General features: G+C 52.8%; 1 protein-coding gene across 1 annotated transcript; it reads left to right on the top strand.

The window, feature by feature from the left end:
- Positions 1–686: 686 nt before the first annotated feature.
- Positions 687–22,742, top strand: MAP2K3 (mitogen-activated protein kinase kinase 3). The gene is made up of 13 exons (XM_085309373.1): positions 687–1,023; positions 7,991–8,023; positions 8,641–8,710; positions 10,622–10,670; positions 14,140–14,253; positions 14,820–14,939; positions 15,357–15,473; positions 15,699–15,750; positions 16,574–16,701; positions 17,374–17,451; positions 19,688–19,827; positions 20,651–20,696; positions 21,133–22,742. Exons 1-13 carry the CDS (start codon positions 1,008–1,010, stop codon positions 21,214–21,216), a joined length of 1,047 nt encoding a protein of 348 aa, XP_085165499.1. The 5' UTR covers positions 687–1,007; the 3' UTR covers positions 21,217–22,742.
- Positions 22,743–22,873: the final 131 nt, after the last annotated feature.

The raw sequence follows: 22,873 nt of genomic DNA, 5'->3' as shown, positions 1-22,873 counted from the left end.
GCAAAGCAATTTGCATGTCACCTGCAGCACAAAGAAATATGACCTCTTTCTTCCCGTCACTCCCTTGGTGACCAAACAGCGATCGTGATCTTCCCTGGGCATTCTCCAGCGAGCGCTGCGCGCCCTGACCCCAGCCGAGCTGTCGGCGTCGCCCTCCTGCCTCCCCGGTGCAGTTATTGCCGTGGGTGCACGCTCTTCTTTAGCAACAGCCGCTGGCGCTCCCGCGGGACCTCTTCCCGTGGCGAGAGGCCGTGCATGCCGTGCGGGGGCGATTTCCCTGGGGGCACTTGCACGCTGCGTCCCTCCGCGCTGCTGGCGCCTCTCGGCATCGCGGCTGCGCGTGGGACCGGCTCGCGCTGGCCCCGTGAGCCCGTCCACGCGGCTCTTTGGCCAAGTTGTTCCAGCATCGTCCTGGAGCGAGGATTTTTTTCTCTTCGGGCGCGGGGGGAGGAGGGAGCGGGAGATGCTGGGGTGCGATGCAGGACGCAGAAGTGGACTGCACCCCTCGAGCTGCAGGCTGAGCGTGCRTGATTTTAATTTGTCGCAAGAAAACACGTCCCACTGGGATGCATTTTAGAAATCCTGTGCTTCAACGGCTCCCAGAGCTGGCTCCCCCCCAGCTTCCTGTTTACGTCATCTGCTATTTCACTGCTGCAGTTTTTACAACTGTTGAGCTTTCAAGTGTAATCTGAGCTGAGACCGGCCAACCTCAGCAGCTGCCGATGAACGCAGCGCTGCCTTCTGCGGCTCCCCCCGCTTTCCTTCCCCRCGCCCCGGCTTGCAAACCCTGAGGGTCTGACTGCGGGGGCTCAGCGCGGTGGCGAGGAGAGCTCTGGGGAGCCTGGCGAGCGCCTCGGACCATGCAGCCTCGCCTGAAATAAACAGTGGGATTCGAAAGGAGCTCCGTGGCTGGATTCTGCAGATTTTTTTTTTTCCCCTCCCTCCTCCTGCCCCCTCTAAATCCCTCTCCTCGAGGAGGCGTGCTGTTTCTTCATTTCTGGGAAACCATGGACAAGAAGCAAGGTATATGTTGCAATTCCTAAAACACGTGGTGGGGGAGAGTGAATGGCTGATTCTGATGCTAAAAGGGACCCTGTAACTTTGCCGGATCAATGCATGCGRTTTTCTTTCTTTTATCTGATAGCCTTACTTGGGAAGGAGGATCTGTGTTTGCAACTGGGCATCTATTTTTGAGAGTTCTGGAAACTTGCATATTTTGTATGTTGTTGAAACCCAGGCATCTTAATTGTAGAAGCCTGTCATAGCTAAAGGAAAATATTCTGCGCGTGGTTAGCTCGTGGCTCAGTTTTTGGTTGCATTCCTCAGCTGCAGGGTTTTGCAGGAGCTCTTGCGTGATTGCTCTCTGCTAAAAAATCTGTTGTGTTCGAAATGCGAGTGCCCACGGTGGAGTTGGCTGTCAGGAGCACTGATTCAGCAGAGGCTGACAGGTTGTTTTCAGGCTGCTCTGCTGCAGGCAACTGGCTGCAAGGGGCTTTTTCTGAAGTGCCTTTTCCTCCTCTGAGCTCGCTTTTTTGCAGAAGTTGCAAGCTCGGAGCAATGATTATTCACAAGAGCCCTTCTCTGCAAGAGCAGCTCAATGGGCTGATGAGTGACGGCTTTCGGCAGGTTGAGAGCCTTTTTTCCACTTGCATGGGTAGCTTTTTCCACYCTGAACGGTGGAAATAGTGTGGCATGTCAGTGAGGAGATGACTCCCATGACCAAAGCAACCAAATTCACCTCTCTGCTTCGTTGTACTCTACCTCTGGCAGAAAAGGCAAGGCTTGGTTTTACAGCCCTCARACCTTGGCATGGACCCCCTTTCTTTTTTTTGCCAGTAAGCCTTTCTGTTTTGGCTCTTYCTTTGCAGCAGAGATGGGATCCACTGTGTTCCTTAAATCCTCTGCCCCGTCCATGGCATTTGACTCTGCTCCTTGAGTCAAAGAGAAGGGGGAGGCATCTGAAACTCTTTCCCCAGCATTAACAAGGCTGTACAGCTCTGCAAGCAGCCTCCTGTCTAGAGCAGATTCATATCGTGGCAGTCAYCAGGACTTTACCTGGGGCTGGAACCAAGCACTGAGGAGGCAGCAGAGAGGTTTAATTTCAAAGGTCAGCTCAGGCAAATAGTTTTATTTACAGTTCTTTAGATTGTCCTGTTCATTTCTCTCCACCCACGCCAGCAGAGTGGGAATGATAGACCTCCCGGGGAGAGGTGCAACCTAATAGGATTTGAGTGAGGGCATGGTGGAGAAGCCGTGTTAGACACTGAATTAAGTAGTTCCAGGAAGTGTAAGTGTCTACTCTTAGCTGGCGAAGATTATAGCATGAAAAAAAAAAGCTGATAAGATTTTTTCTTTGGGAGGAAATGGTTCCTTTCTTAGCATAAAGGATGCAGTTACGTGCCTGCAGCATCACATGGGTTAGTCACCCGCACTAGGAACTTCAGTCAACTTGTTTTTCCCTGCCCTGGTGCAAGGCACGGTGGCACGCTGTCCCCACGGTGGCATTGCCTGCCCTTGCGGCCGGCAGAAGGAGCCAGCGTGGCTGAGCCATCGCACGGAAGAGCATGTGTTTGGGTTTCAGACCCAGCTGTCAGCCGCTTTTGTGGCTCTGGGGGGTAACTGGGACGTGTCCCTGAATCACCTTGTTCCAGCACTTTTTGCTGTACGTGAGGGTGATCTGTGGATGCCGCGAAGCAGCGGGTTTGGAAGCGCTGGCTCTGTGCTAGCTGCCACCTCTCCTGCAGGAGCCTGGTGCCCTGGGAAACTGGAGAGTCTCCAAGTTTTTCAGGTGACATAAACCATTTTTCTAGTTCTAGCAGTTCTTCGTGCCCCACCATACGGGGATCCCAGCCGTGTGGGAGAGACGATAATGAGGCTTTACAGGTGATAAGGAGCTGAGAGCAGCCACCTATGGGGCTAGAAAGGACCGCTGCGCTGGGACCTGCTCGGGATGGAAGGGCTTGAATTGCAAGGTCTTGTCCATGTTATCCCACTGCCTTTTTTTTCCTCCCCCTCTTCCCCTCCTCCTTTTTAAGTCTTTTCTTCACCTTCCTTTGCCCTGAAAGAGGGCATGGGCTTTCCTTGGGAGGCTGCAGAGGCTGGCAGTGACACGCTAATCTCCTGGGGMCGAAGTCTGGCACCATGCAGCCAGCTCTTGCGCTTGCAAGATAAAGCCCAGCAGTGACGGGGTGCTTTGCAGGGGGCGATAACTGGGCTGGGCAGTAGCGGGAAGCTGTGCCGTGCCCTGAGCTCGTGTCATGGATATTCCTGCCTGGAGCGGGCTGCAGGGAGTGTGCAGAGCTTTAGGGCAGGACTGCTTGTCTCTTTTTTTCCGGGTTGTGTTCAAGAGGAAGAGGCGCCTGCCTGCTCCACCTCTGCCTCTCTGGCTGCAAACGGCAGCAAACTGCTGCAGTTGCTTCCTGAGAGACTGGGAGTGTGGCAGGAAATTCGGGTCAGGCTGCAGGATGCTGGAAACCTCATGGAGCTTGGGGCCGTGGCAAGCTTTGGGAGAGCAGTAACCAGCAAATAAAATTCCTGTCTTGGCTGCCACCTCCATGGGGACAGCATCTCATGGGGAAAACCATGTGATTTTCTGTTCCGTAAGCATGGGCTGAGCTGAGTTTTCCATCAGCATGGGTGGTCCAGCCAGAGCCTAGGAGCTGGAGGGCAGAGCACCTCTGGTTTTATCAGTGCTTTTTCAGATTGGAGCCAGAAAAAGCTTTTTGGGGCCAGGTGTGACGGAGGGAGGGGAGGGGATCGCTGCTGACCTCAACCCACTGGCGCGGTACGACTTTGGAGAGTGGTAGGCAGTGATTTGGGGCTGTCGGGGAGGCCGGTGATGCACAGGGCCCTTGCTGGGGCGGTAGGTGAGTGTGCTGTGGCCGAGCTCTGGGAGTGGCTCTGGTTTGTGGAGGATCACTGATGCGCGGAGAAGCGAAGTGACTCGTCTGTGCGCTACAGGCAGGCAGCAGGGAATGTCCCCATCCGCTGCTGACCCTCTCACCCGCGCTCGCGGATACTCCCGCAAGCGCTGCCGGCGAGCGCGGGCCGTGCCGAGCAGCGCGCCGCCCGGCTCCCGCGGCCCTCGCTCTCGCAGCCAGGGCTAAAGAAGGGYTGCGGCCGCCGCCGCCGCCGCGATGTCTGGCTCGAAGAGTATGCGGACCCTGCTCCCGCTGCATGAGTCACCGCGCGCCGACCGGCCGCGCGCCGCCGGAGCTGCCGGAGGAGCCGGCTGCACAGAGGGAGCATTGTGCTCACYGCTCCGGGTTACTATGGTAATGGGGCAGAGGGGGAGCAAACAGATTAAGCAAAATACCAGCCAGGAATTGGGGTGGGGGGGTGTTTCGGGGCTTCATGTAAAGGTCTGGCGTGCAGCCACGTGTCCAGAAGCAGCCTCCTTCCGAGGCGGAAGATGAGGGCAGACGAGCGTCCCGGGCTTGGTTTGGCCCCGTGGCGCCTTGCCGGAGTACCGTGAGGAGGAAGCGGTTGCACGCACTCCCCTGCAAGCGGAGGACCGGAGGCGTTTTGCAGATCCTGTCCGGGCCACGAGGGGTATCGGCTGATCCGAGCAGGACCGCGGCCCGTGCCCGGTGCCGACAGGACTCTGCGCTCGGCATCCGCACGGAGGCGGAGGGCTCTCGCCGTGGCCCAGCCGTGTGTCCGCCCGGGCTGAGCTGTGGCCGAGGCTGGGGTTTGGCCTGGGGGCGGTTTGGCCGGGCACTGTCCCAGAGGCYGGGTGTGCAAAGCCCTGGCTGCATCCCGGAGCTGGTCACGGGGGAGGAACATGCAGGGAAAGGCTGCCGTTCATCCGAGCGCTAGATCACGCGGGATGTGTGTGCTCGGAGCAAGCTCCCTGGCATGTCTGTGCGCACTAGGACTTGGGAGCCCCAGTCTCCACGTTCTGTGGCAGGTCCCCTGCATCCAGTGGTGAGTGCCTGGGTGCTGGAAGGAAAGAGAGAGTACCTGGGTGCTGGAAGGGAAGAGCATTTCTGAACCTGCGAATGACATCTTTCGTTTGGCTCTGTTTTGTGTTTGCTACCATAGTTGCTCAACCAGGTATTTTGCAAAGTCTCATCAGTGAGTGAATTGGGCTATTTATAGTTCCCTTTTCTTAACTCTGCTTGGATAAGGGATTGGGAGGGGAAACATTGCTGGCTCGTGAACTAGAAGCCGTGGCTGCCAGGACATGGTCAAGTCTCTGGAGATGTTTTCCTTCCAAGCTGGTGCAGTTTGGCGTGGAGCAGCTCACTAGCTGCTGAAGCTGATCCATGAGCTCAGGCACCGCCCGGATGGGGGTTCGGGTGCTCTGGGCCAAAGCTATGGTGTTCATTGAGATGGAAGTTCATCGCGTAGCTTGCAGGAACTGCACTGGTACCAGAGCATACAGGCTGGCTCTGATGCCAGAAAGGAGATGGATAATGTGGGGACACTGATGGATCTATCCTAATTCCATCAGCAGGGAGGAATGCTGCTTGTCTTGTGGTTGGGATCTTGGGGYAGGAGAACCATGTGGGTGAGAGCTGCCAGCTGTGTGGCCAAGAAACAGAGCTCTCCAAGGTCGCCTGCAAACCTGTGTTGAAACAGGATGGTGTCTGAGATGGGATGGAGAGCACCGTCCTGTGCTTCAGTGCCTCTGGCCAGGGATTAATAATGTCAACAGTGTGTCCCAAAGCGGGGAGCAACTACTGGAGACTCTCTAGCCAAAGCTGGGCATTCCCTGGAGCRGAGGCCTGTCAGGAGCAGAGGTTTGGAGGTTGTTCCCCCGAGCATCAACTCGAAGGATCACCTCGAACTCTGCTGAGGAAGAGCTGTGTTGGGCTTCCAGAGCAGGAGACAGGAGCACCGCAGGAGCAAAGGTGCAGCCTCCGTGACCCAGTGGCACCTCTGGGTCCTGGACAAAACTTCTTCCCTGCTGCAAGTCTTTTTTTCGTAGCATAGGGTGATAACAGTGCCGGTCTGAAGCTCACTGGTGGCTGTGCCAGTGGTTTGAATCCAGCATGGCCTCTCCAGCGGCTCAGCAGTAACTTAAAGATCAGCTTTCCCTCGCAGTCCTAGCGAGGTTTGCATTTGGGGGAGGACAGGACTGGAAAAGTGGGTTTCAGGCCTCTCTCTTCGCTGAGGCCTCAGGAGCTGGCTGGGGACAGGCCCAGGAGCTGATTTTGATGGGGACGTGCTGTGCGGATATCGTCTGCCTGAGCCAGCCCTGGGGAGGCCTCTTGCTGGTGCTGCAGGACTTCTCCTGCTGGGCCCATGCAGAGCTGATGTGCTGCATCTCCTGTCCTGCATGCTGAAATCCAGGCACCTCCTCTTTCCCTCCCTTTCCCAGCAGTGTTCAAAGCGCTGAACTTTGTCCACATGGGTGTCCCCAGAAGCCAGGCAGTTTGGAGCCGTTTCTAATTCACAGGGAGTCTGTCCAAAGCTGCATGGAGCCGGGAACTCCCCAGCTCCCAGTCGTGCGCATGGAGCACACCTTGCAACTCTTGCTTTATAAAGTGTCTTCTAGGTCAAGGTGGCCAGAAGCGCCTTTAGCTGCAGACTGCAACTGCTGCCTTATCCCTGTTGGGAGGGATCGGGGTAGCAAAGCAAGGCTTTGGCTGTCTCAGCAGCTGTATCTCATTTCAGCCTCCATCCAGGCCTCCTGTTCGGGAAGATTGCACACAGTTAAGCTGGATGGCTCCCAATTCCCTCCTAGCAGAAAATACACAACCCACAAGAAACTTGAGGAGCTTGGCTGAAGTATGGTCATGGTTTCAGAAGCTGTCCCAGAGCAAGCTTTGAGGACTGCCACTGGAGCGTGGTTGCTCGTACTATCTGTGTTCCCCTGAGAAAGACCAGCTTTTTGGATCCTGGTGCAGATGTACACCAGGACCTGGTAGCATGCACCTCTTGTTCCCCTCTTCCTTGCTGTGGATGCGGGACCTCCAGAGTCCCAGTCCCTTGTGATCTGCAGGGAGGCTTATTTGCCCCGTGCACTTGGGGTAGCAGCCCAAGGGCTGTGGCACAGCAGGGAACTGATTCTGGACCTGGTGCAGGTCAAATCTGCATCTTTCCTGCCTGTTGGATCCCTTTGCTGGTTATCTCTTTTCCTTGTGGTTTTGTCATCAAGCGTCTTCCTCTTCTGTAATGGGTTATGTTATGTCTTGCTGGTGTTTGGAGTTGGTGCCTGGAGAGGAGTGGGAAGAGAGCATCCTCTCGCTAGTCTCTCCTGACGTGGTCGTGCCTCCCCTCGATGGTCTGGGCCTTTGCAAACCAGTCCTGTTTTTTCAGCTGATTCTCTAGAGTCTGACATTCGGCTCCTGTAGAACCATCTGTTTTCATACTGTTTTCCCTTTGCTGGGTGCGGGTGTGGAGTGCTGTCTCTCATGACATGAGTTGCTCCTTGGTTTTGCTTGAGGCCTGGTAGCAGTTGTCCTCCCGCCGGAGTGGAGCAGAGCTGATCCATGCAGATCGCTGCGACCCGAGGCTGGCCAGCCCCTCGCCTCGTTGCTGCAATGCCTCAGTCCCCCAGGCCTGCAGGGAGATGTTTTGGAGGGTGCAAAGAGCCCCAGGGCTCTGCACAGAAGTGCTGCGTGCCAGATTGGATCGGCCGTGCGTGGCAGGATTGTATATCCCTGATGATGCCTGAACGTGCACTGGGGAGCCGGGTGCTTTGGGATTGTTAATGCATTGAAAAATATGTCTGTCTCTTCCCAAGGAGGCCTAGATGGGAGCCTGGGATCTTGTGGGGAAAGGAGGAGTTAGGAAAAGTGGAGCATTTTTGGGAGCCCTGTGTATCGCTAGTGGCATGGGGACCTCTTGTGGTTGGACAAACTGGGATGGACTCAGCCTGCTGGGGCTGCGCTCCTTTGGAGTCCTGCCTTTTCCTCCCTGCAGAATATGCAGTCAGGACTGTTTTTCTCAGACTGTATGTGAGCCTGTAAGGKATCTGATTTGTACTTGGCTTGTCTGGAGCATGAAAACTGACCCAGYGTCTCTCTTCCATCTCTTTCAGATTCCAAAGGATCCTTGGAGCCGCACAAACCAGGTTAGTGCCCAGCAAAAATGGTGATTTTAACCCATCTAAACACCAGCAATTAAAAATCAAAGATAGGAGTTACTGTTAATGGCCACAGGGGGTTAAGAGCGGTGCTGGGTTGGTTGAGGTGCATTGCAAGGCAGTGCTTGGCTAAGGGACTCAGAAAATGGTCCCTAACAGTGCACTTCCAGGCATTTCTGAGGGCAAGCGCTCAACAAGGATGTTGAGATGCACTTTTGCTTCTGACTGGTGCCTCTAAAATTGGCCAATGGGTGTGAACACAGCAGCCTAGTCATGTAGCCTTGATRTAGCTATGCAGTGCAAGAGGTTCAGGCCGTAACTGCCTAACTGGAGTTCAGTGCTAGGTCTGTGCCAGGAGGAGTCTGGATCCAAGCTCATTTGGACTCTGGAACTGCCTCAGTTCCTGCAGCTCTGTAGACGGGGCAGAAGGATGGGGCCATTGCTATGGGAGGAGGGAGTTTGCAGAAGAGCGGTTCAGTTGAGTTTGAATGGAGCTGGGCTGCAGCATTGCTGGGCCTGACAACTAGTAGCTGTGGGCRAGAGGATGCTTGAAGGAAGAAATAAGTAAAAATGTCTGTTGCTCATGTGTGTATCTTCTCTTCTAGTAAAGAGCAAGAAGAAACGGGAATTGAGGATAACATGTTTCACCATCAAGCAGCCTGTTGCCAACACAACGTAAGTATCTCCACTGCTTGAAACCAACCTGTGGTTCTCCAGAGCGTCTGGATTCAAAACTGGCTGATGGGGAAGAAGGAGAAAGGCTCCTGTAGACTTTACAAAATCAGCATAGTTAGGTGTTCTCTTTTCCTTAAGTTACGGCTTGCAGCTGATGACAAGGAATTACACACACTTGCACACGTGCATGCACACACATACCCAGTGTATGGCTCTCTGGGAGGTGCCTCTTTGACTCAAAAATAGCKGAAGGGCAAAGGCTTTGCTAGGAGACTTTCATCTGTCTTCCTTCCACAGTTCTGCTGATGCCAAGGGACAACAGCTTGGTGAAGAGGGCAAATGTGCCATCCTTCTCAGGGACGGGAAAGGTGAAGGTTTTTAGTGCAGGAGAAGAGAAGAGATGGTGGCAGCTGGGCTGAGGCAGGTGTAGGAGGACGAGGGTTGGCAAGATGTCCTTTGTGGCATGACATCCTCCCCATGACCTGTGCATCAGTCACAGCTCCCTGCCTTGGTGCAAGGACGACACAGAGTGTCTTGTGGGGCCCTGACCCGTACTACTTTGTGCCAGGTGCCAGTGCCCGGCTATATCTCAGGGCATTGGAATTTCTCTACCCTGTTTGTTTCATGCATCTGACGCTTTGTTGTGTTGTGGGAGAGAATCAAGTATAGCAGCACTTGGTTTGACAAAGAGCAGACAACTAAAATTCCTCTTCCATGTGATCTACCAAAACACTTCRGGCTGTGTCCCCATTGCTGAGCCTTGTTTGCTCCACAAACCCTCTCCAGAAACCATCTCAGCTCCAGGAGAGCTGTGAAATCCCCAAAGGGCGTTATCACCACCTGAAAAAAACAGATAGGACAGATCCCCCAGGGGAGGACCGCTCCCCCATTAGGACTATCCAGTATAGTGTGCATACTCAGAGCCCTGCGTGCAACAGCTGCCTCCTTCCCCCTGCGGCTGAATTTCTCTCTGCTCCTATCACTGTTTGAATTTCCCCYGGAGAAAGGGTCACGCCTGAGTTTGCAGGGTGCTTGCATGCCCAGAGCACTTCTGAAAAGGCTGATGCCAAGTATCCGCAATTCCTTTTTTCTAAACTTTCCAAGATGTAATGCAAATATTTGCACAGTTCAAGGCTTTCACTGTGAGACTGAGTACTTCCTTAAAGCTGGAGGTTGCCTTATTGCTCTGATGGGAATTAGAAGGACAAACAAATTGGGCAATTCCCACTCTTTCAAAGTTGTGGGAGATGGGGAGAGCACAGAAGCAAGGCACAGAGACAAAAAGCTAATATCAGCTCTAAAAGTAGCATACTACAAGTAATGGGAAATGGCCAGCAATGAGGAAAAAGCCATAAAGGAAGACTTTCACCTGCATGGTATCATGCGAAGCGTGACACTAAATTGCTAGGCTTCTCTGCATGCCAAGCTGACTACAACAGGCCTTCAAGTGTACACAAGTGACTCACGCTTGAGGAATTACCTGTTGTTCTCTGGGGTGTGTTTCCAGCTATGTGGCTGTACTGTTACAACACCTGCCTGTCAAAACATGACAGCTGAGCTGCTCTACCGCAGGAACATCTCATCTGATCAGTCGCGGTTCCCTGGGCTCACCTCCTGAGCGGAGATGGTTTCTTAGTCTGTTGATTTGATCCATGCCTGATCTAACTGACTCTTTTGGGTTCTTGCTGGCCACATTCAGCAAATGCTTTGTGGGTGTGGACTGAGGTATTACTGCACAATTAAAGCATTTGTGAGTGTTTGGAGGGGGCTGATTTGAACCCATAATGACAAGGCACTGTGGAAAGCAGAGGCTGAAAGCGCTTGAAGGAACGTGAAACCTGGTTTTGACTGAGAAGAAGGTTAACAAAGCTGTGCTTTCTGCTGACTCTCTCTCTCTCTCTTCTCTTGCAGTCCCCCAAGGAATTTGGACTCCAGAACATTCATTACCATTGGAGATAAAGTACGTGTCTGTGTGGTTTCTTTTCGCTTGCTTCCAATCTTGCTTRCCCCTCATATGGCAAGTTTCATGAATAATACTGTCATGTCAACTTGTAAAATCAGATGTTGATATTTCAAAGCATGCTTGAACACCCATGAGAAGGACTGTGCCCTCCTTGTGCACCTCAAGGAGGGTTCTTTGAAAGCATGAGATGTCCCTCAGTAAGACCTTTTCCCTGTTGAACACTGGGCCTTGGTGCTAGTATTTAGAAAAGTGACTAGCTGGGACAGATCTTGAAGGGCAGAGCTAAGCTTGCTGAGTGGGAGGAATTCGTAAATTGATTCCTGAGTTTTAGGTGAAGTGGAAAACCCTATGACCAACTTTGCCCAGGGGATTATCCTGTTCCTTCTGTTCCCTGTAGGGGAATCCTTGGCTCCCAGTGTCCGCCACACAGCAGGGACGAGGTTAACAGAAGCAGTGGTGGAGGCAGGGACAGAGGGGCCAGGTTTGCAAAGCCTCATCCTGCATGTGAGTAGCTGGTAGCCCCAAGGCCCAGCTTGTCCATGGTGTGCCAGAGCACGGGCAGGCTCAGCCATGATGCTGGGGGATCCCAGCGCCCCAGGCCGCGTGGTTAGACCCGGCTCGCTGCTCTTCGGGAGCACACTGCATGCTGTATTTCRTCTGTGCTTCCTTGTATCAGTACCTTTAAGGTGCACAGGTTGTACAGGGAGACCTTGGGTCTCCTGAGCTGCCGCTGTCTAGGCTGTGGTTCCTGGCAGTCGGGATTGTGGGTGAGGTGCAGGCTTTGGTGTCTGGGATGGAGGCTCAGACAGGCACGTGTGACCGCAGAGTACCCCAGCTGCAGGTCAGGCTCGTCCGTGAGACTGTGCACTCGCTAGCCAGTCTCTCGTGGCTGGAGACAGTCCCTGCAGGTGATGACCAGCAAGCCGGTGGTGTTGAAGTCTGGCTTAGGAGAGAGTGTGCAAGCAGTGTGCAATTTTGTCTATGGTGAGAGAGCACAAAGCTCCCTGAACAGCCCTGCCCGTGACTTCGATCTGAATGGAAAGATCCAGGCCACGCACAGTAAATCAGCGTGACCTCGSTGTGCTCTCCGGCTGCTGCAAACAGAGTCCTTCTTGTCCTGCTGACCTCCAGGGCTGTTTTACTGTCGATGTCCAAAGAGAAGCTGGGTACAAAGCTGCTTTCTGGCTCTCCAAAGCTATCCCTACTGACCTGATGAAAAACACTGCTAGAAATAGCCACTGCCTCTCTTTTATTTCATTCTCTTGTTATGGGCTCTCCTGGGGCTGCAGGAGGCTGATTGCAAGTGAGCTAAAAATACCATCCTGTGCATTGCATCAGCCCTATATGTAGCTGCTTGCTTACTTTCCAGGCTGGGCAGGTGGCTCAGTTGATGAGACCTGGGCCCCTAGTCCTCAAAGCAAGGTTTTAGGGTCAGGGGAGAGACAGGAGGGAAGGGAGGGGAGGAGAGAGGAAGCTTTGGCTGGGTCCAGAAAGCGATCCCACTGCCTGTGTGTCTGGTGTATTAGTAGCTCGAGCAGAGGTGTGCTCTGCAGCAGCCTGGGCAGTGGTGTGCGCAGAGGGAGAGCGCTGGGGCTTGGGAGAAGCTCTCCGTACTCGCTGCCTTTCCAGTGGTGCGTTTATCCAAGTGGTTCCTCTGAGTTGCCCACYGTTAATGGTGCAAGATGCGACTGAGCACCTTGGATCCCTTAAATCCTTGCAGGCAATGTCCTCCATCTCCATTATCAGCTCAACCCCCCAGGCCATGGGGTGAGCGATGCAGGGAGGGGACAGTGCCAGTCCTGTCGGTGCATCACCTCTGTTGCTGGGCAGGGTTCCTGGAGTGTGCTGGGAATTGCCAGCTTCTGGGGAAGCCTTAGGGTAAATGCCAGGAAAAAAGAAAACACAATAACCTGGAACAATTGCAGAACATGTGTCCTGAAAAGCACTAGCAGGTCCTTCCCAGAGACCCCCGTGGGAGCCGCGAGCCTGCGCTGCGCCTCTGCCAGCTGCCCAGGGCAGCGACCTGGGGGGTTATGTGCATTCCCCTTAGCCCCACTCTCCTTACCGGATCCACCGTCCTGCCCGGAAAGGAGCTGGCACCTCCCTGCGCTAGGCAGTGCATATCTTACTGCTGAGCTCAAGCACAGACCTCCCTTGATCCCAGCTTCGGCCGCCAGCCAGACACATCTGSTTTGAATAAATGGAGTTGGGACCGGCTGGAACGTCCGGCGGAGCTGGTCGCTCCTGGCCGTTGCACGTCCCCGCGGCCAGCGTGCGGGGGGCTTGCTGGCCAGCAGCCCGGCAGCCACATCTCCCAGCTTTGCTTCTTCACACGAAAAGCTGTTTCCGCTCCGCTCTGGGCGTGACTTAGAGGTGTTGTTTCCGACGCTGTGCAATACATGCTTTTCCCACCCTCGCCGCCTTTGTGGCTACTGGATCAATTTGGCATCCTGATATTATTTTTGTTCCCTGAGACCAGAGGAAAAGTGGAGGCTGGATGRAGTCCTGCCTGGCTAAAAGAAGGCCTGTAACTTATTAAGAGCAATGAATGCAGAGTCCAGAAATAGTCCATGTCTCACTCAAAGAGTTTGTGCCCTGCCCAGCGGAACARGCAATTACAGGCTAACGTGCATTTAGGGAAACTTGTTGTTGGGCTGCACAGAAACTCGCTCACTCCCTGCTGCATGGGGCGCTTGGGTTGTCTGAGCACTGGGAATTTATTTCTGCTTCAAATGAGGCTTATGTAATTGCATTTGCCTAAGCTCCTTCCTTAGTGCTAGCTCGCGTTTTACCCTGTTGGCTGATTTCTGATGGTGGGAGAAAGTGTCGAAAGCAGGAAGAATTTGTTTGAGCTCCCTGATATTAGGAACTGAGTCAGTGTGTTGCTGCGTGCACCATCCCATCTAAGAGAGGCTTTGCATAAGCTGAGGTGTTATTAGATGCCTGGGTGTTATTTGTGAGCAATGATCACCCAAGGCCCGGTGAGGGGAAGGTGGGGGAACCCCAGCTGGGCATGGGGATTTGGGATGGGAAGTGGTAGAGGCTGTCGATTGCCACCCATCTTGGCAGGGGAGCTGACAAAATCCTGCAAGTTGCTTCAGCAGCCAGAGAAATACCCTTGTGTTGGTAATCCCAAACAAGGGAAGAGGCACCAGCCTTTGGTGCCCTTTCCAGTGTCAATGTGCCCTGGTGTAAAGGATAAAACTCCTCAAGTCCAGCTGCAGAGGGGAAATTAAATGTCATTAAATGAGCCCTGGTGAGMAGAGCAGGAGGTTCTCTGGTTCAGCAGATACAGAGCAAAAAATAYATTCATCTTCTCTTCTAAGTGTGATGCTTCCCCTACATGGGGAAGAGAGCTTCTGTCATTGGTAAGTGCTCTGTGTTGGTGAGGTGCTAGTATTGAACCTCTGCCGATGTCTTTGGCAGTGAGCGGGTGTGTGTCTGATTTTTCTCTCTCTCCCTAAAGAACTTCGAGGTGGAGGCTGATGACTTGGTGACTATTTCAGAGCTGGGCCGTGGGGCCTACGGCGTGGTGGAGAAAGTCCGGCATGCTCAGAGTGGCACCATCATGGCTGTGAAGGTGAGGACCGCTTGTTGCTGAGTAGATTGGGAATTGTGACAGGCAGCTCCAAGGAAGCAGAGAGGCTCTGCTGAACGGTCATAGCGAAATGAAGACATGGAGATAAGGGAGACTTGTCTTGTCTTGGCAGTCTCCGGTGTCCCTGCGCAGCCTGGTGTGGCTTGGCTGCTGCGAGGGTGTGAGCGGACTCTGTGCTGATACGATTGGGCACTGCTGCTTTCGATAAGCAGGCGCTGAAATCCAGGCCTGGTGCCCACACCCGCTTAGACAGTGCAGAGTTTGGATGTCAGAGTACCGATTCAGGCTGCTGGCCTGATCCCACGTCTGCTGCAGAGTTTGCCAAAGTTTTTGTAATTCACTAGGGTGCTGTCTGAAAGAGGAGATCTGGGTACCTCCCTGGAGTGCTGCTATCTGCAAAATAAGTGCAAAATGCTTGCCCTGAACTCAAAACTGCAGATCCTTTGAGTCAGAGTGAGGGAGCCTCCCTCTATAGATTATAGTGTTATTCCATTTACGTCAAAAAACATATTTTTTTCCTCTTCCCACCTTCTTTTTTTTTGTCCCAGAGGATTCGAGCGACTGTGAACACTCAGGAGCAGAAGAGGTTATTGATGGACTTGGACATCTCCATGAGGACAGTTGACTGTTTCTACACTGTCACCTTCTATGGAGCCCTCTTCCGAGAGGTAATCAGATAGTGTGAGAGCTAGCGGGCTACGCAGCAGCTTGGGTGTGTGTGATTTTACTGGAGGTGCAAATTTATCTCMAACCGCCTCTGCTTTCTTCAGCCAAACTGGGCTATTTGAGGTGCCACCATGATTTAAAGTCATTAGCTTGCCTACTTCAGGCAGCGTTCAGCTCCCACGCTACCTGGGGGACTGAGGGCCTTTCCTGACTTCTGCAGTAGTTTCAGTGATACCTAAACAGCTGTGTCCATCTCTGTGCAGTGCCAGTGTGCTGGCATGAGGCCAGTAGCGGCTGCACAATGAGGACTTCAGGTTGCCCTATGTGGAAGGGGCAGCRTCTGTCCACTCCGCTCCCTTCAGCTCCTGCGGTGCTGGGGAGTCCTCTCTCCCCCATCAACAGCTTTTCTCTATCTGCAGGGCGATGTGTGGATCTGCATGGAGCTCATGGACACCTCCCTAGATAAATTCTACAAGAAGGTGCTAGAGAAGAAGAAAACCATCCCTGAAGACATCTTGGGGAAAATGGCTGTGTCTGTGAGTACCTCTCAGGTTCATATGTAGTTTTKTGTGTTGTGGTGATTCATAACACACCTTGTGTGTAACTTGGTGCCCTAAGGTTACATTTTGCTTTCAGACTGGGGTTTGCTGGCTGCAGCCCTTCAGAGGTCTTTCTGCAGGACACAGCATTTGGAAATGGGTGGTGTGTTTGCAGTGGAAGGCTGGTGCAATGTGTGACTGACTCGTTCTTTTTATCACCAGATTGTACGAGCGCTGGAGCATCTGCATAGTAAACTGTCTGTGATCCATAGAGGTACGTACTGGATGGGATTAGCATGATGTGGCTGGAATTCTAGCCTTGAAATATGTGGAGTGTGTGCCTTTGGGATGCCTGCGGTGGTGTCTAATGGAATTTGGGACTGTGGTGGACAGACCTGAATGCCCAGGGCCTGATCCAGAGATGTACCCTTCACGTGTGGCTGCTTGCATAATGCTGTTCTTTTCCTCCTTTACAGGGGAAGGGTTGAACATTATGAYTGAATTCCTCTCTGTCTGAATTGCTATTGGCATCTCTTTCTCTCTCTCTCTGAGTAGAGAGATGAACTGCCGGTGGCTCTGGGGGACAAAATCCCCTAGCTTTCCTGCCTGGGTAGTTTTAGTAAGGTGTGGTCTGAAAGAGAACTTGCAAATCAGGAGTGGGAATCTTAATGCCCAGGTCCAGTTCTTCATCCTGGTGWGGTTTCTTGTATACCTCTGGACAGATGGTGATGACTGAGACATGAGCTGTCCCAAGAACTTCAATAGGAGTTGAGCATTTAAGGCTGTGTTGGGCATATAAATCTCTCCTAAGGAGGTGGGCATTAACTCCTCAGCATCTTCAGTCACGTAAAGGCCTTTTGACCTGCTTTGTTAGAGAGGAGGCCTCTTCTACCCTGAGGGCCTGATTCTAGTTTTCTGGTGAGCAGCCTTTATTGAAACAAAGGAATAGTGGGGGTTTGTCCCTTTTCCCTTGTTTTAAGGCCCTCGTAGTCCTCTCTCAGGCCAACAGTGAGTRTTTTCACAGGCTCTGCTCCTCTAATAGTGCTGTGGTACCTCAGCAGAAGGCTTCATCTGCTCTCTCATGTTCTCTCTCTTAGATGTGAAACCTTCCAATGTGCTTATCAACAAGGAGGGACATGTGAAAATGTGTGACTTTGGAATCAGCGGCTACTTGGTGGACTCCGTGGCAAAAACCATGGATGCTGGCTGCAAACCTTACATGGCTGTAAGTGTGTTTTTGYGGGATCTAACGTAAATCCTTCAGCTTCCTTCAGCCTTGACGTGAAGAGGCTGTTGCTCAGAAATCGGTACTGATTCACCTCTGTCCTGAGATAGAAACCACTGCAGCATGCTCTGGGCATCCTGACTCAGCAGAGTTCTCTAAGGACAGGATTATACTCCCACTAAGCCCTACTGTTTGCGTTAATCTTATGGCAGACTTTGCCTTCATCACCTTCCATTTGCAGAAGGGTAAAGGGCTGGCTAGTTATCTGGGGTGGTTGAAAGGGCTGCTCCCAATTGACTAGAAGATGCTGAGGCTTTTCATGGCAGGATCATTTTAAAGTTTGTTTCGTCCTCTCAAGGTGTTTTGAATTTTACATTGCCATCTATGGCAACTTTGGGGGTAGATTACAGCCCTGGATATCATGCTACATGGATTGTACAAGCCTTTCTTGGAAGCTGGAGGAGAATTCATGAGAGTTATGTGGAGCAAAATATGGCCTTCATCAATGCTTGTAGATGTAACCTCCAACCCTGCCCTCTTAGGGAGGTCTGTGCCTGAGCGTGAGCCAGGAGGATCCACGCAGCCTGGGTTTTGGAACCAGAGGTTTGCTCTGTGTGGTTTGCACTAAGAAAACAAGATAGAGCTATAATATCTTTTATTTTGCTGTTACAGCCGGAGAGGATAAACCCTGAGCTGAACCAGAAGGGCTACAACGTGAAGTCAGATGTCTGGAGTCTTGGGATCACGATGGTAATGTAGGAGGGCTGCACTCGGCATTCCTGTGGGTGGGACAGGGCCTTTGCTGGCTGGGCTCTAACCCTGCCCTGCTCAGAGACATCTGATGGCTTTACCTCAGGTGGTTGTGCACCACGTGGGCCAAATTCTGAGTTTGTTACTTAGGGCATGAGCCAAATTACACAAGACACAGTGCTGTGGTGCTGCTCTGTGCATCCAGGGATACCTTACCCCCAGCAGATAGCTGCAAGCTGGTATGCACAGCCAGGTGTTGCCACTGCTGCCATGGGTCTTGCTGAATTTGCTGGTTAGATTGACTGGAGATAACCCATCTACCTACCTCCTCTCTTTCCTCCTCTCCTCTTGTCTGTTCCTGCTGGATCCTGAGGCCCACCTAAAGGCCTGTTACCCCAGCACGGTCCCCGTGCACCCCTCTGCTTGCGTTTCCCAGAGTGGACTGTGCAGGATGCAGCTCTGGATGCCTCCTGTTAGCTCTTAACCGTGGTAGCCTGGCCTGCACCCTCCCAAGGGTCAATACCTGCATGACAGTAGGCCCACTGGGACATCCAAGAGTCTGGCTTTCAAAACCACCTCCTTTAAGACTTTGCTTTGCAGTTTCCTTAGGCGCTGGCTGGAGAGGCACTCAGTGGAGGTGGTTCCAAGAAGAAGGGTTTGCTGTGGCTGTGTCAAAGCCCTTCCTGTATGCACAATCCTCCCACATTAACAAAGTGTCCTAGGAGTATGAGGATGAGCTAGTCTCCCKTGCTTCGGCTAAGGGTAGTGTGCATGGTTTGCAGCAGTGCTGCCTGTGAGGTAGATTACAGCAGGCAACAGGAAGCGGAAATACTTTCAGTTCCAGAATTACAGCTGCTCAGGACAATTCATCTACCTCCTCCAAGAAACAGGCCTTACAGAAAACGACTGAAATCTTCTGGCACCAGAGGACAAAGGAAATCCTAGTTGTTGACTTAAAGGAGATACCATCTGGGAATGGTTCTCTTGCTTTCCAAGAGACTCTGTCTGCGCGGGTAGCTTATTTTCAGGAATTTTTCCTGTGCACTCTTAGCAGTGACCTTAGTTTTGGGCTTTGCATCCCTGTGTTTGTGTATGCTACACAGATCTCTGGGCAAATACTCCCTTTTCCCCAGCCAACCTTGTCCACAATGGCAAAGCCAAACCCCTCTTCCTGTTGGTGTTCACATGCCAGTGCGGAGGAGAGCTAAGTTGGTTGGCCAGCTGTGAAGCAGGCTGGAAATGTAATCAGGCTCTGGGCTTTCCTCCTGAGATGCAGGAAGCTGTGGGGTGGGAGACTGTGTGAATGATGAAATCCATGAAACTTTTCAAAGCTGAGTTGGAGAGGGGACCTTGCTGAAAGTCTGCCAGCCTGCAGCTGAATGGAGACCGGACCTGTGTGATTCCCTCTAATGTCTTCCTTCTGGGCTGGCTTCCTGTTTTTTATTTCTGAAGGGGTTTGACTGATTTCAAACCGGCTGTTTTTTAGGGCCAGAGAAGCGCAGGGCTAATCCAGGCCTTTCTGGGAAGGTGGCTTCATTCACTTTTCCAGCAGCAGGAATAAGTTCCCCAGCAGTTCCCCAGATGTGAGCCAGATGCAGGCAGGGGCCTCTGCTCTGCCCAGTGCCCTTTCAGATTTTTCATTCCTYGGTCCCGTCCCACCCTACTAGGCAGGTCTGGAGGTCTCGCCCTGTGTGTTGAGGCAGGAGTGGGGCCTTGGTGTGAGGAGGCTGCCTAAGACGTGTAATGGGCTGTGCTCTGCCTGGATGGGTGACGGAGCAAAGGTGCCCTGTACAAAGGCCTTGGCTGAGGTGGCTTGGCAAAGATCTTCCTAATTGTTGCTGTAGTATTTGTTTTTTCTTGCGTTTGCGGACTTTTTGTCTAGGTCATGCAATACTAGTCTGAAGCCCAGAGGCCGGTTTATGGTGAGCAGAGCATTTTGGAAGCTAGTGCAGAAATGGTGTGTGCATGCTATTGTTATATTTTTAAATAATCCCCACTTTCGGTATCTGTGGCTGCTTTCTGTAAGTGTGTTAATTTGCTGAGCAGGCCTCAGGAGGAAGTATTTTTAGCCTCTGGGTCCTCTTATTTATTTTTTAAAAAAAAGAAAGGTCTGACCCAAATCGAAAATTGTTTGTGAGGAAAGAGGCTTTTCATTTTGAATCCGTGTTTGCTTTAGACTCTGAGGTGGGCAGGCTGTGGGGATGAGGCCTGGTCTTCAGCCTGTCTTCTTCCTCAGATCGAGCTGGCCATTCTTCGCTTCCCGTACGAGTCCTGGGGGACCCCCTTCCAGCAGCTCAAGCAAGTTGTGGAGGAGCCTTCACCCCAGCTGCCTGCTGATCGCTTCTCCAAGGAGTTTGTGGACTTCACGGCACAGTGGTGAGTCTCCAGCAGGGACTGGCTGCTTCTCCCAATCTGGCTGGAGAGGAGTCCTCCTCCATAGGGGTTAGAGTAAAGCGTAGGACTGGGTTTGTCATCATTTCAGAGCCTGTTTCTCGCCCTCTCCCCATCCTGAGGCTGACATTCGGCCACAGCAGGAAGTGCTGCCCAGACTGGTTTTGCTCTCAGCCTGACTCATTCAAGCTGGTTGAAAAGCGAAGAGGTTTCTCTTCCCCTTTTGTTGTTAATGCTGCTGAAATGTTGGTGGTTTCTGGCAAAGTGGCAGTGAAACCAGAACAAACCCCTGGCAGTGTCTGGGTGCCTCTGGGTAAAAGCTGATTTGTGGCTTGCGGGGACTGTGCGCAGTAGCTGGCGAGCTGCTCCCGTTGGGGTGTAGCTCTGCTGCTCGCTTTGAGCCGCTAGGCAGAGGTGAACCTGCCGAGCTGAGTCTCAAAAGAGCCCTGAGAGTCTGCCCACCCTCCCAAGCGGTGGGAAACCGTCTCTTCTCCTTCCCGTTTGTGCTGCTCCGGGGGGAAGGAGAAGGTAGTGAATGGCAGACAGCAAGCTGCTTGCCTTGTGCTCTTCATGGCAAAATACCGCAGGYTGGTCTTTTCCAGTTACCTGCCTGGCTGTTTTGTAAGGTCTTGCGGTTCAAAGCTGATGGCCAAGCGGGGGGAGGAATGGATGCTGCCCAGGAGAAAGGGATTGTGTTGGTTGAGGAAGGGGAGTTCTTTTRTGATAGACGGTGTATRGCAAAAGAACAAATTAAAAAACAAAAAAGGAAACAACCTCACAGCCCATTTTCCCCATTTTTCTCTTCCAGCTTAAGGAAAAACCCTGCTGAGCGAATGAACTATTTAGAACTTATGGTAAGTGCAGTCATTTCCTCTGGTATTTTAGTCTTCCAACATGTTTTAAAAGTGAAATGAATAGTCCAGGAGGTCMTAAAAATGGGACAACAGGAGATAAGGGTGATTCCTCAGCCTTGGAGGTGGGTAGCAGGGTGGACATAGCATGCCTAGGCTGGAGGGATGTGGTAAGGTCAGGGGATTTGGGGCTTATAGGTGTTACCTCCCTCTGTCATCTGGCACTTRTTGGGTTTAGACTGACAGCCTCAAGTGATGGTAGTACAGCTGCCAAGGTAGGCCATCCAGCTGGGGCTGATCCTAGAAATGCCAAACATGAAAGCATYACCCTTTGAGCTAAAGGATGGCATCTGGGGGAGCTTTGGGATCCCCCAGGGACTGCTCTTGTGCTCATTTTTCCTTGGGCGTGAGTTGATGTTATCTCGGTTCTTGTTGGCAGGAACATCCTTTCTTTACCTTGCACGACACCAAAGAGACTGACATGGCCTCCTTCGTGACAGAGATCCTCGGGGAAGACTCCTAACTCTCAGGCCTCRTGGCTGCGTACGGTCCCCTCCTCCAGCACCCCGACTTCCCTGCAGAAGAGCGAATGAGGACTCGTGTTAATGGTGGTTTGCACAAATTGCGTTTCCCCAATCTGCTGGCATCTCYGGGCCCAAACAGCCTTGCAGTTTCTTTTCTGTTTGCCCCAAACAAAATCCCCCAGGACGAGCCTTTCGAAGCTGACATGTACCCAACTAAGCCACGGAGACTGAAGGCCCAGGAGTTCCCCGKCCAGTGCCAGGCACGTGCCTTGAGCGGCGTGGGGAGAGGCCTGTGCCCACGGTACCTGAGCCGAGGCCCGGGCTGAGGGTGCGCAAGGGCCTCTCCCTTCCGCAGCAGCCTGCTGCACGGCACAGGGGATTTCTGTGTTCATTCCCCTTTGTGCCCGCGGAAGGCCGAGGGAGCGATTCTTCCTGAGCCTTCCTACTCCCTTCCGCTTCTCTTCTGCCCTGCCTGCGTGGGAGCCCAAGAGCCTTGTCCCACAAAGTTTGGTCTCGGTTTTCTCCGATCTTCTGCCACCAGGATCCTGGAGAGCTCTTTGGGAGGCCCTGGGGCTGTGTGGGCACAGCCTGGTCTGCTTCATGCCTGGCATAATATCTTCTGACTCTTCCAGACAGCGCCAGGCCTGGTGCCCCCCTCCCACCCCCTTCCCTGAGTCAATGCACCAGTCACTTGGGGGATTTAAAAAAAAAAACCCAGCATTTTAAAATGAGCCCAGCTCRCTGTAAGCTTCAACCCACACCCTCCCGGTGCTTGCCCACAGCACCTCACCCACAGCACAGGGGAGGGGAGCGAGACCCCCCCGGGCGCTGCCCTCCAGGATGCCCAGGCTGGAGGGATGCGTCTGCGCAGCAGCCTGCTCCTCGCCCCGCTGCCGGTCCGGAGCGTGGGCGTCTGGCGCCGGCGGCAGTCCCTGCCTCCGCCTTCCCCGGCTCCCGCTCCGGAGAGGAGGTTGCTCCATCTCCCTTCCCACCGGGGGCTCCCGTAAGACCTCGCGCTGTGCCACGAGCTCCTTCGGAGGCCACGCTGGTGCCTGGAGCTGCCGTCGAGCTCCTCGGCCGCCCACCCGGGCTCAGCCGACATCGAAAACCCGACGACTTGCACAGGGGCTGCTGACACTTGTACATTTTACGTCTATATATAATGGACTTTGTAACATGTTTYCTAGTTTTAATCTTAACTTGCTATAAATTAAAGCCCTTCTGTGTGGGAGGAGGGAGGAGCGGTTCCTCCTCCGCTAACAAATCCACTGTGAAAACCTGATGTGTTTCCCCACTCTCCCAGCCTGAGCACTCGACGAGGAGTTACGGGAGCAAAAGGGATTTCTGTCTTCTACTGTATATGATCACAGGATAAACGCACCGGCTGTGGATTTGGGTTTTTTTTTTAATTATTATTATTAATGGATTGAGTTTTCAGAGGGTTTTTGTTCTTTTCTAATATATATTTGTGTGTGTGTATGTGTGTGCGCATATATATATATATTATATATTTTTAAATCAGTGACGAATGTATGAATGTATATGTGGCCAGCATACTTGGTGAAATGGCTAGCAATTTTCTGGCTAAATTTAGGGAGGTGGGGAAGGGGTCACTAGAAGATCTCCTAAGACTTACCTTTTTTTTTTTTTTTTTTT

The sequence above is a fragment of the Rhea americana genome, unplaced genomic scaffold, assembly GCF_003343005.1.
Source record: "Rhea americana isolate MKP2758 unplaced genomic scaffold, rheAme1 scaffold_297, whole genome shotgun sequence".
Classification (NCBI taxonomy): Eukaryota; Metazoa; Chordata; class Aves; order Rheiformes; family Rheidae; genus Rhea; species Rhea americana.
This window is presented reverse-complemented; position numbering and strand designations above follow the sequence as displayed.